The following is an 18,157-nucleotide window of genomic DNA, read 5'->3' on the forward strand; positions in this document are numbered from 1 at the left end:
TAGTGCCGCCTTCAGGCCAGGACCTGATTGATCCTGGAGACCTGGGATCAAGTCCCACGTCAGGCTCCCTGCATGGAGCCTGCTTCTCCCTCTGCCTGTCTCTCTCTCTCTCTCTCTCTCTCTCTGTCTGTCTCTCATGAATAAATAAAATCTTTAAAAAAATTGACGAATCACTAACATCTATCTCTGAAAGCAATAATGCATATGTTAATTAATTGAATTCAAATTTTTAAAAAAAATTTTAAGTGTATTACTTAAAATAAATTTTAAGGTAATTTATTCTAATGTATATACTTCAAAAGACAGGACCAAATAAAATTCTAATTGCAATTCCATAAAACTTATATATCAATTTGGGTTAAGTATGGTATTTTCATATGAAGACTTCTTATTTAAGAAAATGGTTTGAATTTTTAAATATTTAGACTTTCTTTTTATTTCCTTCAAAATTATGTTTCTATTTAATTCATTTAAAAACACTTGGGATAAATATATTACTAATTTTTGTTGCTATAATTTTATTACTCATAGTCAAGAGTATGGGCTATAGACTTAGGATGCTGGATTCAAACTGGCTTCGCCATTTCATAGCCATGTGATTTAACAAAAATTAAGCTCTCTCTGCCTCTGTTCCCTCAAACAAAAAAATGTTCATAATTAGTGTATACTTCTCATTTGATGATTAAATAAGCTAATAAGTATTAAAAGCTTAGACTAGCCTGGCACAGTAAATGCTCAATAAATGTTAACTAGTATTAACATTATTTTAAAGTCAGGTAGTTGTTTTCCAGATTGGACAAAAACTGTTTTATTTAATAAATGATACTAAATAATGAGTCAGATATCCCAGTGAGAAAAAAAAGTTGTTCACATTGAGAATATTATATATGTCGTAAACTTTTATGTAAAATCATTCTCAAGACATGATTTATTTAGAAAGGCATGCAATGCCTTCATTTGCCCATTCAGCATCTTTATACACATTAGGAACTATTAACCCTTGCTCAAGACAGATACAACCCCTCACAAGTTCTGTGGCTTAGTAAGAAATATAAGTACAGGATATCAGTGCCCGTTCTCTCCTGCAAGTAGGCACCTCTGCAGAGGACACAGACTGTACACCACCACTGGGAAGCCCTGGCAGGAGGTTTTCAGACATTTTTATTTCTTCCTTAAACTTTATTTAATTTTGCAGTGAGACTGTATTATTTATATAACCAGAATAATTAACACTTTCATTATAAAATATTTTGCCAAAGAAAACTTTCATCTCTCTTCCATGTTAATTCAATAGCAATTTTTTATCAGCTATTTTTAACTTTTTCATAATTATGTTATATTGTCCTTCATTTTAAAATATGCCAAAATGTCATGTAATACTGAAATAAATATCTAAAAATACTGGTATATAAGCTTAGGGAAAATTAATAAAAGCACTGATGAATCAAAGAATAAAGTTTAATGCCAACCATGTGGTTAAATTATGTTTTTCTGGTAATCCTCAATCTATCATGTCTTTAAACTGTGAAACAGAAGAATTTAGATTCTCTGTGTTCATCAGGGTCACTTCGCACTTCCAGATGGACCAGCCAGATTCTGTTCAAATACCTATTTATGCTCAATGGTTAAAATCATAGAAAACACAAATAAAATACAGTATATTTAGCTTAAAATGGGAAAATTCTTTTATGCCTATTTTAGAATAAAACATAGAATAATTACACTAAGTATAAAGTTAATTTAAGTTTCAATTTCTTTGTTTTGTATGACATAGTATTTTAAGTAAATAGAGAATGATGTTCATAACATATCTATAATAACATTAGAAATATTATCTCATATACAAAAAATTCAAATCCTTAAATAATATGCTCATAAATAATTTTTCAGTCCAAAACATAAACATTAATAAACATTAAATATATCAATAATAACTAAAGAGCTTACAGTGGGATGAATGGATATTTTTTTTTACCAATATAAACTAATGTAGGATGTGATAAGTGGCAGAAGTGAACACTGAATATAAAAGTAATAATTAAATTCTTTACTTTTAAAAGACAGTGTACTATTATCATCACAAAATTGTATCCTGAACTCTAACAATAGAATAAATTCAAAATAAAACAGTAATTTTTAAAAATAAAAAGTAAAATAATCAAAATATGTTAGATTACTTAGAAATATACTAAAATATCAATAACTAGAAGTTTGGACATTACACATCCTTAAAGAATTAATGTAATAATAGCATAAAATAGATAATTGTAGACAGTGACTTCCTGTATTCTGAAATATATCATCTATATAACATTTTCATAGTCCAGTCTTTCATTTTATTTATGATTTTCTTTATTATAATTGTTATTGTAATTAAAATGAAAGCACTTATTTATTTATTTATTTTAATTTATTTATTCATGAGAGACACAGAGAGAGAGAGAGAGAGAGAGAGGCAGAGACACAGGCAGAGGGAGAAGCAAGCTCCATACAGGGAGCCTAATGTAGGACTGGATTCTGGGACTCAGGATCACGCCCTGAGCCAAAGGCAGACAGACGCTCAACCGCTGAGCCACCCAGGTGTACCAAAATGAAAGCATTTAAAAAGAAAAAAGAAACTACACTACTGTAACTACAATTTTCATATTTGCCAAGATAAATTGAGTAATTCAATATTACAAGGACCAATCAAATTAGATATCATTGCTAGGAACTTCCTTTTGTGTTCCATTAAGGAATGATCATTTCTATTACTTCAGTTTTGGATTTTAAACTGAACTTTAAAAAACTACTAAGCCTGTCTATAGGATACAACTGCTGGTATATTACTTTCAATTAAGTTAACACCACATTCCGTTCAATTGCTTTAAGCTACAGTGTGGGCCTGCATTTTAAATTTCACTCAAATCTTTAAAATCAGAATAGTTTTCATTAACACTATTACAAGAATTACTGACCTTTTCTTTTTTAAAACACCGTTTCTTTCAAATGTTATTAAGTTTTGAAGGTCTAATAACAAATGACAAGGCTGCCATCTAGTGCTTTAGGACTACTCCTTTAACATTTTTAAGAGAGTAAGAATCTTATATAATCTAGAGATGAGCTATCCAATATGGTAGCCACTATTCATATGTAGCTATTGAGTAACTGAAATGTGACTGATTTGAATTGAGATTGCTATAAGGATAGAATACAAATTGTATTTCAGACTTGGTTTGAAAAAAAACTTAGAAAAGGTATCTCATTGATGATTTTTACACTGTTACATGTTAAATTGACATTTCAGATATGCTGAGTAAAATAAAAGACTATTAAAATTAAGTTTACCCGTTTCCTTTAACTTTTTTTAATATAGCTAGTAGAAAATTTAAGATTGTATATGTGATTCATGTTATATTTATATTGGACAGCACAGATCTTAGAAGGAAAATTATCTTAGTCTTAAACATATAAGATTTATATATTTTTTTAAATGGAATATAACTCATATATGTTCATAATTTTAAGTAGTTACTACTTTGGGACATGATAAAAGCTAAAGATTAAAAAAGAATCAAAAAAGAATTTCTAATTTTAAAAAATCATTCAAAAATATTCCCCTCCTCCAAAATCCAGAATGTTTGAAAGAAGAAAAACAGAATTAATGTGGGAAAGTTAGAAAATAAAGATAATTTAAGTGATATAAAAAAAAACAATTTGGACATCAGTAAGATTAATAACTGCAAATGGCTTTAAACATAAAAAATATGTATGAGTCCATAAGTTTATGATAAACAGAACATTTTAAGATAAAAAGCTTCTGTACAGCAAAAGAAATAGTCAACAAAACTAAAAGACAACCTACAGAATGGGAGAAGATATTTACAAATGACATATCAGATAAAGGGCTAGTATCCAAGATCTATAAAGAACTTATTAAACTCAACAGCAAAGAAACAATCCAATAATGAAATGGGCAAAAGACATGAACAGAAATTTCACCAAAGAAGACATACACATGGCGAACAAGCACATGAGAAAATGCTCCACATCACTGGCTATCAGAGAAATACAAATCAAAACCACAATGAGATACCACCTCACACCAGTGAGAATGGGGAAAATTAACAAGACAGGAAACAACAAATGTTGGAGAGGATGAGGAGAAAGGGGAACCTGCTTACACTGTTGGTGGGAATGTGAACTGGTGCAGCCACTCTGGAAAACTGTGTGGAGGTTCCTCAAAGAGTTAAAAATAGATCTGCCCTACGACCCAGCAATTGCACTGCTGGGGATTTACCCCAAAGATACAGATGCAGTGAAACGCCGGGACACCTGCACCCCGATGTTTCTAGCAGCAATGTCCACAATAGCCAAACTGTGGAAGGAGTCTCAGTGTCCTTCGAAAGATGAATGGATAAAGATGTGGTCTATATATGCAATGGAATATTGCTCAGCCATTAGAAATGACAAATACCCACCATTTACTCCGACATGGATAGAACTGAAGGATATTATGCTGAGTAAAGTAAGTCAATTGGAGAAGTACAAACATTATATGGTCTCATTCAGTTGAGGAATATAAAAAATAGTGAAAGGTAATAAAGGGGAAAGGAGAAATAATGAGTGGGAAATATCAGAAAGGGAGACAGAACATGAGAGACTCATAACTCTGGGAGATGAACAAAGGGTGGTGGAAGGGAGGTGGGCAGGGGGTTGAGGTGACTGGGTGACGGGCACTGAGGGGGGCACTTGATGGGATGAGCACTGGGTGTTATTCTATATGTTAGCAAATTGAACACCAATAAAACATAAATTTAAAAAAAGGAATATTACTCAGCCATTAGAAACAACAAATACCCACCATTTGCTTCGACGTGGATAGAACTGAAGGATATCATGCTGAGTGAAGTAAGTCAATTGGAGAAGTACAAACATTATATGGTCTCAGTCATTTGAGGAATATAAAAAATAGTGAAAGGGAATAAAGGGGACAGGAGAGAAAATGAATGGGAAATATCAGTAAGGGTGACAGAACATGAGAGACTCCTAACTCTAGGAAATGAACAAGGGGTGGTGGAAGGGAGGTGGGCGGTGGGGGGGGGGGGTTGGGGTGACTGGGTGATGGGCACTGAGAGGCGTACTTGATGGGATGTACATATAGCATAACACCCATATAGCAGTGGGTGTTATGCTATATGTTGGCAAATATAAGTTCAATAAAAAATATTGAAAAAATAAAAATTTTCATGTTTGAGAAATATAGAGCAAATAATTCTGTACTTTGAAAACTGGTAAATATAAATAACTAATATCACATTTATCATGCCTTTCCTATATGAACTGTAGCAATGAGTAAACAAATATCTGATGAGATGAAATATGTTTTTTACAGAAGTTTTCTAATCAAGAAATAAAGAACGAACTGAAATATCACAGTTCTACAACTTCCAATCAATTACATTGAGCATCAATGTCTGCTAAAAACTAGGTGGAAAATAATGTTAACAAGAAACAATGACAATTAAAAAGTATATAAGAGAAGGATATTACTAAGGACAAATCCTAAAACTCATGAACTAGAAAACTAATTTGATGTAAAGAATGAATAAACCCAAAGGCCATATAATATAGCAAAGAGAGAGAGAACTACCAATAAAAGGCACAAGACCGGGATCCCTGGGTGGTGCAGCGGTTTAGTGCCTGCCTTTGGCCCAGGGCGCGATCCTGGAGACCCGGGATCGAGTCCCACGTCGGGCTCCCAGTTCATGGAGCCTGCTTCTCTTTCTGCCTCTCTCTCTCTCTCTATCATAAATAAATAAAAAAATTTTTAAAAAGGCACAAGACCCCAAAATTTTATTTGAATTTCACTAATCTTTGAAGTTCACTTAATATTTTTAACTATTTCTATTTAAAAGAGGTCTTCAATCTTCTAAAATTAAGTTTTAAAAGCTATCACTATAGTTACCCAGTATGGAAATAAAAAAGAAAAACTGAAACATTACAGTCAAAGGTTGTTTCATTAGAAAAAAATGTAAAAGTATAGTTTATATTCATTCAAACTGAAAATACTCCTAAAGAGAATATAAACAAGCAATATTTAGCAGTATCCCAAATAATAATGTGCCATGCCCAGGTTTAGTTTACCCCAGAATTAAAAGATATTTATCGTTAGAAAACCTATTAATACAACTTCACACTGACTCAGGTAAAGGAAAGTCATTCATGATAAAATTTTATACTAATGTAGATAATAATTTTTTAACTTGATAAAGGAAATATTCCATAAGTTACAGCAAACTCTCTACTTGATTGTGGTTATCTACCACCATAACTTTGACTTAGTACTTAGAGAAACCAACCATCCCAGGAAGTGGTTAAAAACATTGGAAAGATGTAAATATTGTTACTCCAGCATTCTTTTTGCTTATATTTTGATGGTAAATGTTTCCCCATCCCTTCACATTCAATCTTAATGTGTCTTTAGATCTGAAGTAAGTCTCTAATAGGCAACATATAGATAGAGGTGGCTTTTTTATCCATTTAGTCATCCTATGTCTTGACTGGATGATTTAGTCCATTTCCATTTAAAGTAATTATTGATAGACATACACTTATTGCTGATTTGTGATTTGTTGTACAGTTGTTTTGTGATAGTCTTCTTTAGTGCTATGCTTGGATTCCTTTATCTATATTTTCTTGTATCTATTATAGGTTTCTGATTTGTGATTATCATTAAGTTCATATATAACATCTTATGCATATAGTAGTCAATTATTAAATTGATGGTCACTTAACTTTGAACCCATTCTAAAAATATTACATTTCTACTCTCCTCCCTGTGTTTTATGTACACAGCATCATACTTAACATTTTTTTTATTTTATGAATTCCTTTAATAATTTTTGTAAACATAATTGATTTTTCAGCCTCTGTGCTTTAACATCCATACTGGTATTAGAAATGATCTACCTACTGCTTTTATTATATGTTTGTATTTATCTGTGAAATTTTTTCTTTCATAATTTTCTTACTCATAATTATGACCTTTTCCTTACACTCAAAGAATTTCCTTTAATGTTTCTTGTAAGGCTAGTTTACTGGTGATGAACTCCTTTAGCTTTTCTGTGAGAAATTCTTTTTTTAGTTTCTTGTTTTTGTTTTTTGTTTGGGCAACTCTTTGCCTCTCCTATTCTGAATGATAGCCTAGATAAATAGAGTATTCTTATAGTTGCAGCTTTTTTTCCTTTACACATTGAGAATATATCACACCTCTCTCTTTTGGCCTGTAAAGTTCCTGCTAAAAAAACAGCTGATGGCCTTATGGGTTTTCCCCTATGTAGCTGTTTTTCCCTGCTGCTTTTAAATCTTTTTGTCATTTTACGTATTATGTATCTTACTGTGGACCTCCTTGGGTTAATATTGGGGGAGTAACAACACATAAATTGAACAAAATAGACTTTAAAACAAAGACTGTAATGAGACAAAAATCATAGAGAGAACAATCCAAAAAGAGTATGTACCAATTGTAAATATCTATGCACTCAACATGGGAGGACTTATAATATAAAGTAACTATTAAAAGATATAAAGGAAAAAAATTAACAGTAATATAATAATAGTAGAGGACTGTTACATCCCATTTATATCAGTGGACAGATCATCTAGACAGAAAATCAGTAAGAAAATGATGGCTTTGAATGATTCATTACACTAGGTCAACATAACGGATATATTCAGAACATTCCACCCCAGATGAATATGCATTCTTTTCAATTGTACACGGAATATTCTCCAGAATAGATCATGTTAGATCACAAAAAAGTCTTAATAAATTCAAAAAGATTAAAAGCATGTCATTCATCTTTCCAAACACAAGAGTATGATACTAGAAATTAATCACAAGAAAAAAATCTATAAGAACAGAAATACTTGGAGGCCAAATAACATGCTACTAAATAATGATTGGATCAACCAAGAAAACAAAGAGGAAATCAAAAAATACATGGAGACAAATGAAAATGAAAATACAATGGTTCAAAACCTTGGGATGTAGCAAAAGCTGTTCTAAGAGGGAAGTTTATAGCAATACAAGCCTGCCTCAGGAAACAAACAAAAAATCTCAAACAACCTAGCCTTATAATAAAAGAGTTAGAAAGAATAAAGCTAAAGCCACTAGAAGGAAGGAAATAAAAATAAAATAAAGAGCAGAAATAAATAAAATAAAGACTAAAAGAACAATAAACAAAAATCAATGAAATCAGGAGGGAGCTGGTTCTTTGAAAAGATAAGGAAAATTGATTTACCAAGATTTATCAAGAAAAAAAGAGAGGGCTAATAAATAAGAAATCACAGAGGAGAAATACCAATCAATACCACAGAAATACAGAAGTTTATAAGAGAATATTATACCAACAAATTGGATAAACAAGAAGAAATAAATTCCTAGAAATATATGAGCTTCCAAAACTGAATAAGGAGGGAATAGTAAATTTGAGCAGAGTGATCAACAGCAAAAAGACTGGTAATCAAAAAACAGTAATCAAAAAACCTCCAACAAAAAAACTGGATAGAAGGGAATAAATCTATTTTTATTTGTATGTAATATAATTAATTGTATTTAATCATCAAACATATCTGTGAACAATTCGAATAACAGTTCATTAAGGTTTATGAATATCTAATTAATGTACTAAAATAAATAATTTTTACATATCAAATATAAGTAGAAAATGTAATTTAAAAGATGCCATTTAAATAGCAACAAAAGAATTAGGAAAATTAGGATTTTATGTATCTAACAAAACATGTTCAGGACATGGGCACATGAAATTGAGCTCAACATTATCAGTCATACAAGAAATACAAATTAAAACCACAACACAATTTGATATTCTAAAATGGCTAAAATCAAAAAGAGAGATAATATTAAATGTTGATAAGAATGTGGAATTACTAAAGCATCTATAAATTTCTAGTAGGAATGTAAAATGTTGTAAAATCCTTTGGCAGTTACTAAAAACTTAAACATAAGTTTATCATATGACCCAACAATTCTACTTCTAAAAATCAGTTCAAGGAAAATGAAATTATATATCTATACAAAGACCATATGAATGTTCATATCAGCATTTTCCATAATAGCCAATGGCTAGAAATAATCACCATGCTCATCTAGGATGAATAACAACAACAAAAGGAGTATATCCACATGTTGTAGCATTAATTGCTTTTAAAAACTAAAATTGCTACATTAACAAAGTAAAACAGAAACACCTTGTGATCATTTCAATTGATGCAGAAAAATTATTTGACATAAACACCCATTCCTAACAATAATCCTCAGCAAGTAGGACTATAAGAGAATTTCTTCAACCTAATAAAGGCATCTAGGAAAAACCTACATCATACTTAATAGATAAAGACCAAATGTTTTCCTTCTAAAATCAACAACACTGGAAAATTTCCATACTCATCACATCTTTTCACATGGTACCAGAAGTAGTAGCCAATGCAATAAAACAAGAAAAAGAAATAAAAGGGACCCAGGAAAGAAAGAAATCAAATTCCATTAATAACAAAACACGTTATTGTCTGAATAAAAAATGTAATGGAACCTAGGGAAAAAAAAAGGTATGACAACTAATGAGTAGGTTTAACAAAGTTTATGGAGGATCAACATAAAAATCAATTGAAGTTGTACTAACCAGACACAATTGAAAATTAAATATTAAAAATACTATTTACAACAGCATCAAAAATATAAAACATGTAAAGATAAATCTGACAAAAACTGGGAAAGATCTTCACAGTGAAAAATACCAAATATTGCTAAAAATAAATTTTAAAATAATTAAATTTTAAAAAGAGAAAGATGTTCATGGGTCAGAAGACTGGTTAAAATATCAATTCCCCCCATACTGTTCTATAAATTAAACACTATCTCAATCCAAATTCTAGCATGTGTTTTGGAAAAAACTGACACACAGTTTCTAAAATTCATATGTAAACACAAAAGAAATGGAACTCAAAGACAAAACAAGTTTGATAAAGAAGAAATGAAGTTGGAAAATAAATGATATGATTTCAAGACATATTAAACTACAGTAGTTATAATGGTGCTATTTTGGCATAAAAGTAGGCAAATTAATTAATAGAACACAATAGAAATTCCAGAAATAGCCTTTAAATTCTTTTTTTTTTAAGATTTATTTTATTTATTTATTTGAGAGACAGAGCGGGAGTGAGCACAAGTGTGGGACAGGAGGGAGGGAGACGGACATGCAGACTCCAGGCTGAGCATGGAGCCTGAAATGGAGCTCACTCCCATGACCGTGAGATTTTGACCTGAGTCTAAACCAAGAGTCAAGAACTTAACTGACTGAGCCACCCAGGTGCCCCAACCTTTACAGTCTTATAATCATATATTGGCAACTGATTTTCAACAAAGATACGAAAGCAATTCATTGGTTAAAAGAGTCTTTAAATAAACTGTGCTAAAACATTTGGCCATCCATATGAAGAAAAAAAAATTGATCCATTTCTTGAAATATATATAAATATTAACTCAAAAGGGACTATATTCATAAATAGAAAACATAAAAATATACAACTTCTGGAAGAAAATGGGAAAATTTTGTGATTTTAGGTTAGGCTAAGATTTCTCAAAAGAACAAATTGATAAATTGAACTTCATCTTAATTAAAAACTCCTCCTCAAAAAAAAAAAAAATACTCCAAATAGAGTGAAAACACAAGCCATAAACTAAAAAAAAAAATTTGCAAAAATTTTGCAAAAGCATTTGTATCTGGAATACATAAAGTGCTCTGAAAACTCAATAATGAAAGTAATAATGGTAAGTGGGCAACATATTTAAACATACTTCATCAAATAAAAATATATACATAGCAAATAATCATTTGAACAAATATTTATCATTATTAGAGAAATGTAAATAAAATTAGAATTAGATACCATTACACACCTATTAGAACAGCAAAAATTAAAAAGACTAACCATATGAATCATTAAGAGATTTGAAAAACTGAAACTCATACAGACCTGGTGGGAATGTAAAAAGATATAACCATTTGAAAACTTGTTTCTTAAACAGCTAAACATACATCTACAATGTGATCACTTCCCAGTGAAAGTATCTTTCAGTAAAAAAATGTACACAGCTTTTTAATGATGACCAAAATTGCCTCCTGTAAAAATCTATCATAAAATTCTATTTATTCAAAATTTAATCAAAATGAAAAGATTACATTAAATCAAGCTGAAGTTACTAAAGTCCTATATTTGTTTTCATGTTAAGAATAAGATCTATTGCTATGTCACTCTTCAAGAGTAGAAAAAAATGCACCAAGTATAATTAAGAAAATACAGCAAAAGACTGCCTTTCTTAGCAACATATATAGAGTTCTGTTGTAAGATTTAAGAAATAAAAAAAGAAATAGATATTGTAACATATTAATGACATCAGCATGCAAGATGAATTTTATTATCAGCAAAATCACCCAAAACTAAAAATACACACTAATTATTTAAAATGAAAAAAGTAAAAATACTTACAATAACATGTTCCTCTAAGTGGATTACCAACATAGCGATTTTCAGAATCGCATCTGTGGAAATAAAAAACTCATTTGCTACTGAACAACAAAATTCAAAACCTCCATATTTTTCTTCAAGCAAAAAAGTAATTAAACTCTACATTAAAACATTTTAAAACCTATACCATTAATCAAAGTTTTAAAAACAAATCTTCAAAATAATTAATGTAGAAGGCCAATATTTGGGCATGAATAGAGAAAAGAAACAATAAAGACAAATAACCACAAACACAAAATGATAAAAGGGAATGTCAGAAAGCAGATGGGATAAAGACTAGGAAATTGTGGTTTACATTGTTCCTTAATAATATAAGAAGAAATTGAGAGTCTTAATAGACGCACTTTTAGGTAAAGGAAGAAAATTTTGGAAATTCAAAATCTACATCATTTTCTTCTGATATTCTTTGAAATTAATATATTTTAGCCCAGTTTCTACATAATGAATCTACACTTTAAAAAAGATTTCCCGATTGTGTCACAAAGAAAAGTTTCTCTCTGAATTGTCAAACCTTAAATTCAGGAGAATTATGTAACCTGATTATAAAAAATTTATGAATTTATATAAGCAGATTATAAAAAATGGAAGAACATAAGAGCATTTCAAATCACGAATTCTAAGTTAAATTAAATTCTTCAAAATTATGGTTAATTACAGCAGTGGGAGAAGATCATAAATATTTTTAAAATGTCTTAAGTTCACATTTTTATATGTTTCCAGAATTCAATTAAAATGACAGTGCCTAACAGAGATACAGCTTGATTTTACATAATGGTTTTTCTTGGAACACCCTCCAAAATAAATTATAACAAAATGGAATACACTAGGCTAACTGAATAAAGTGACTTAATATTTAAAGTATGTGTAAAAGTTTAAAAGATAAGAAAGGCCTTCCAAAATGTCTTTAGTTTAATAGAGTTATTCAGAAAAGAGGAATAATTTTAATATATATTTTTAATTATTGAAAGGCCAAACAGTTGAGGATAATAAGTTAAATAATCAGGTCACATTCTGAATTCATTTTTCAGCCATGTGTTGCTAGTTTTTTCACTTACACAAAAAAAACTGAATTAAAGAGTAAATCTTTTTCTACACTAACTGCAAAATTAAACTACAAATATGATAGTCCTTTATACCACTATTTAGTCTCTATAAAACAATAAAACCTTAGATATTAGGTTTCCTACGATTTCCCCAAATGCAACTTTCAAAACTTGTGATATATAGTTTTCTAGCTATAGAAAATGATCATATTCATTATCGCTAGGTTAAGCACTTCAGATTCTCTACTATTTCTATATTTTGTTCCTCCCTTTAGGCTCATTCCATAAATCCCATCATTTTGTACCAAATATATACATACAATGAAGGGCTGATTTACAAACTTATTACAATTCCTTTTTCCATCACAAAAATAAATATGACTTGTGGCAAATGGATATCTCAATACTACTTCTAGAATAGAAATAGGAAAATATTCAAAATAATAGTATCTGCATTGTTATGCATGATATTCCCCGTGAATCTTATTTGTCTAAGTAGATGGCTTTCAAAGTACCATAGCAATCTAAAATAACTAACTTTGACAAATGTTAAGGATTTCAAATATTTTTTAATTTATTTATATGTTGACTTTAAAAGTTCTGGATACAGACTTATTTTCCCACATGGAAGTTAGACAATTTTTATTTTCTTTGATAATATTAAATTTATTCAAAAAAATTAATATTATATTAAAATAGAATTTACTTGTGATATGTTACCTTCAACATAATATAATTATTGTAAAGACATGGCTAAAATTTTATTTTCTCCAAACAGCAAATTATCTCAGGAAGATTAAATTATATGCTCTTATTTAGTAATTTTTGCTAGCTTTCACTACTCAAGCTCATTATCAGAAATAAGGAATTAATACCATCTCATTAAGAATTAAGCTGAGGGGTGCCCAGGTGGTTCAAGTTGGTTAAATGGCTAACTCTTAGTTTCAGCTCCATTTGTGATCTCAAGGTTGTGAAATCAAGCCAATGACAGGCTCCAGAAACAATAAAGAGTCTGCTTCAGATTCTCTCTCCCTTTCCCTCACCCTCCCCTGCTGCCCCTCCTCCTGCTCGTGGGCACAAATGCTTGTGTTCTCGTTTTCTCTCTCTCTCAAATAAATAAATAAATAAATAAAATCTTAAAAAAAAAAGGAATCATTAAGCTGAGAGGCTTATGGAGTTCTTCAAGGTGTCCAATATAAGAATTATATCCTCTCTTAAATTTTCAAACTCAATAAAGCAAATTAGAATCATATATTGCCTAAAGATCTTTATATATTAATAAGTAGGAGACAATTTTGAATGTATTAAAAGTATTTTCAAAATGTATGAGTGGAATTTAAACATCAATTTTTAGTCATTTAATTTCAGCTATCATTTAAAAAATCACTAGTGCCTACAAATAACTAAGGAAATAAATAGTTTCAAAGGAAACATAATGAAACTTTAGGCATAAAACTCAGCCTGCAAAACAAAAGTATGCATAAATATACAAACACATCCCATATTTTTTACTGGGCTATCTCAACATCATCAGGGTTTGCAGTTAATTTGAAAGGTAATGTTCAATTTTACCAAATGAAAATTCCAATAAGCTTTAAAGGAGCTTGAAAAGTTGACCTTAATGTTCACATGCAGAAGTAAAGATATAATAGCCCGAGTATCCATTGATAAATGAATGCATAAGGAAGACATGTTTATATACAATGGAATATTATTCAGCCATAAAGAATGACATCTTACCATTTTCAACAACATGGATGGATCTAGAGAACATAATGCTAAGTGAAATAACTCAGTCAGAAAAAGACAAATACCATCTGATGTGGAATTTAAGAAACAAAACAAATATGCAAAGGAAAAAAATAGAGAGTGAAACCAAAAAATAGACTTTTAACTATAGAGAACAAATGGATGGTTACCACAAGGATGGTACATAGGGGGATGGGTGAAATAGGTGATGGTAATTCAAGAGTCACTTATATGATTAGTACTAAGTAATGTATAGAATTGTTGAATCACTATATTCTACAACTACAACTAATATAACACTCTATGTTAACTACATGGGAATTAAAATTAAAAACTTAATTTAAAAAAGAAAAATTGAAAAGGAAGTTTGAAGGGAACTAGTCTTAAAAGATTTAAAATATATTCAAGGCCTATAATTAAAATAGTGTAGTTTCCATGCACTGATAGAAAGACCAAAGGTACAGAATAGAAATTCCACAAAGAGGCCCTACTATCAGATACTAAAAATCTAGCATATAATAAAAGTGGTATTTTAAAGGATTGGGGTAAAGTTTTTTCATAAATTATATTCAGACAACTGGAGAGACATCTGGAAAAATATAAAATCAGATCCAGTCTTCATACTAAATGCATACAAAAAAATCTAAATAGGTTAGACTCCTGAGCATACAAATAAAATTTTAGAAGAAAAGACTGCATGATAACACAGGTATACTAAAAGGCATGGTAAAAAGAAATGCATTTGCAAAATCCAAATATATGACAAATTGTGGAAAAACTGACAACCTATGTAACATACAAGGGCAAAATCCTTAATTTATAAAGAACTCTTTAAAAATAAGAGAGGGACTGACAAATCAATAGAAAAACTGGCAAAAGACATAAAAAGACAATTCACAAAAAATATCAACTTCACTTAAAACAGGGAAGTATGAACTAAAACTATACCAAGATGCCATTTCTCCCCCATCAGATGGTCAAAATTTCAAAAGCATAGCAACTTGCTCTGCATATAAGACTGTGGGCAAACAGTGCTCCTGTACAATTATGAGCTGGTGGGAATACAAAATGAGAAAATCCCTATGCAGGAGAGTTTAGCATTATCTAATGAATTTATCTAAGCATTTATTCTTCAACTCAATATACTCACAGGAACTTAGAAGTAAACCACCAGCAATATGAAAATATGTGTACATATCTATAATTATAAAATATTGTAAGTTACCTAAATGCCCATGCACACAAAATTTGTTAAATAAACCACAGTATATAAACACAATGGAGTACCAAACATCTGTAAATAAAACCAAACAAAAATATAATGAAGATCTTTATGACCTAATACAAATACATATCTATATGTTACCTTTTGTGTAAGAAGGAAAAGAATAATGTGTATGTGTTATATATACACATATGTATGCATAAGAAACATATGCATGTATATAAAACATATATATATATGAATCACAGGAAGGATAAATAAGAAAACAATGAAGTCAGTTACCTACTGGAGGAGAAAGGAGGAAATGGGAACTTCTCTGAGTATATTTTCAAGTACTTTTGTCTTTTGAAAGAATATCAATGTTCAACATATTCCAAAATATATGTATTAAACCAATAAAAATGAGAAAGAGGAAAAAATCCTAAAAACAGAAATTAAAAGAAATTAATTTAGTGAATTTCAAATGAGGAAGGAAGGAAGGAAGGAAGGAAGGAAGGAAGGAAGAAAGGAAGGACGGAAGGAAGGAAGGGAGAGGAGGAAAATAAAAAGAAGGACTACTCCGAATAACTTAACATAGTATCTGACTATATTATCAATTCTGGGAGTGAGGTGCAGGAGTCAAACTTTGAAATCTTTTTGGGTTCTCTTATTAAAGTGATACAAAGCAATTCTGAAAGTATTTCTTTTATTACAGAATTGAGCAAATAAGGAATGTGTTAATGTCATTGGAAGCCAGGGTTTTCACTGAGGAAGAAACAAATATTAAACTGGAGAAGGCCCCAAAGAACCTTGGAGAGATACATTGGAATTAGAAGTTTAGGTATGAAAAAAAAGAAATTAAAAAAAAAAAGAAGTTTAGGTATGAAGTAATGCTTTCTAAAATTGTTTATGTGTGTATATGCATTCATATGTACATATATATATGTAATTAATTGTATATGTAAATAAATAATTATATCCTAGTTCTGTCCACTCAACAGTCCACTAAATTAAGACACTTCAGTAGCAAAGAGCATATCTAGCACCAAGATTTTGGCTACTAATGTAATTCTTAACTGTAAGGAATCATAGCTCTACAAAAATATTTTTTAAAAGGCTGATCTGAGGCAGGACAGGTTTAAGATGAACCTGGGACATCTTCTTATACTAGAAAGTAAGAACAGATTCTCAAAATGATGGGTTTATGTCACAAAAACACAAATGAGCTTGAAGTATCTCCCACTGGACAAATCTGGAATAAGACAAGTATGAGATGATTAAGTATGACAGTGATTTATAAACCACTGGAGAAAAAAGGAATTCATGAGTTCATGCCAATAATAAATAAATAATGGTGGGAAAGAAAGAGCTCTTGCTAACGGGAAAATTTCAAGTACTGACTGTAAATATAGAGGATGTATGGGAATTGGTAGTCATCATCATAAAGATGGAGACCAGGTAAGAATAATCTAATTTTTCTTCTTATAAATATGTCATATCCCGGGATCCCTGGGTGGCGCAGCGGTTTAGCGCCTGTCTTTGGCCCAGGGCGCGATCCTGGAGACCCGGGATCGAATCCCACATCGGGGTCCCGGTGCATGGAGCCTGCTCCTCCCTCTGCCTGTGTCTCTGCCTCTCTCTCTCTCTCTGTGACTATCATAAATAAATAAAAAAATTTTTTAAAAATATGTCATATCCTATAAGACAAATTTGTCTTATATCTAACTCACTCAAAAAATATTTGTCATATCTCTAATCAAAAATCCAAGATCTTGCATTCTAACAGCAGTCACCACCCATGGAAAAATATATTCATTATAAGGGATGAAATAAATGAAATCTCAAATAAGTATATGAATTTTATATGTATAAATTTATAAATGTATCACTTAGACCTAATGCTGTGCTATGCAAATGATCTTCTCATCTCATTCTTCACATGTCAAAATTGATTGGTATGACCATTTATGCAATTCTATTGCAAATATAATCAGCTGATATATTGAAATGCTTGGAACACCCATTACAGATTTTCATGTAATCTATATAATAATGTTTGGAAATTAAGATTATTATAATCTATAAATTCCATTGTAGACCTAAATGAAATTAAAACATCAGAATGGAGCACCTCACAATCAATGACTTTCAACAAAAGGAGAGAGCAATATTACAAAGAAAATTCTAAATTCTTTCTTACTAAAATTTTACATATACAAATATGAAATAAGCAGATTAAGAAAAATTAATTTTAAGTTTTTAAAAAAGATTTTATTTGTATATTCATGAGAGACACACAGAGAGATGCAGAGACATAGAAGGAGAAGCAGGCTTCCTGTGGGGAGCCTGATGTGGGACTTGATCCCAACCCCAGGATCATGCCCTGAGCTGAAGGCAGATGGTCAACCACTGAGCCACCCAGGTGTCCCAAGAAAAAATATGTTAAGGTATGTTTTATTTTTTTAAGATTTTATTTATTTGTTTGTTTGTTTATTTATTTTAGAGAGAGAGAGCACTAAAGTGGAAGGAGGAGCAGAAGGAATGGGAGAAGCAGACTCTGTGTTGAGCA

General features: G+C 30.6%; 1 protein-coding gene across 3 annotated transcripts in view; it reads right to left on the bottom strand.

The window, feature by feature from the left end:
• ATRNL1 (attractin like 1) overlaps window positions 1–18,157 on the bottom strand; it is a 784,866-nt gene that overhangs the window by 508,405 nt on the left and 258,304 nt on the right. For all 3 annotated transcript variants that reach the window (XM_072805187.1, XM_072805188.1, XM_072805189.1), the window contains exon 21: window positions 11,554–11,606. In XM_072805187.1, coding sequence (XP_072661288.1) covers window positions 11,554–11,606 — 53 coding nt within the window. The remainder of the gene's footprint in view (window positions 1–11,553; window positions 11,607–18,157) is intronic.

This window comes from Canis lupus, chromosome 29 (genome assembly GCF_048164855.1).
Source record: "Canis lupus baileyi chromosome 29, mCanLup2.hap1, whole genome shotgun sequence".
Taxonomy (NCBI): Eukaryota; Metazoa; Chordata; class Mammalia; order Carnivora; family Canidae; genus Canis; species Canis lupus.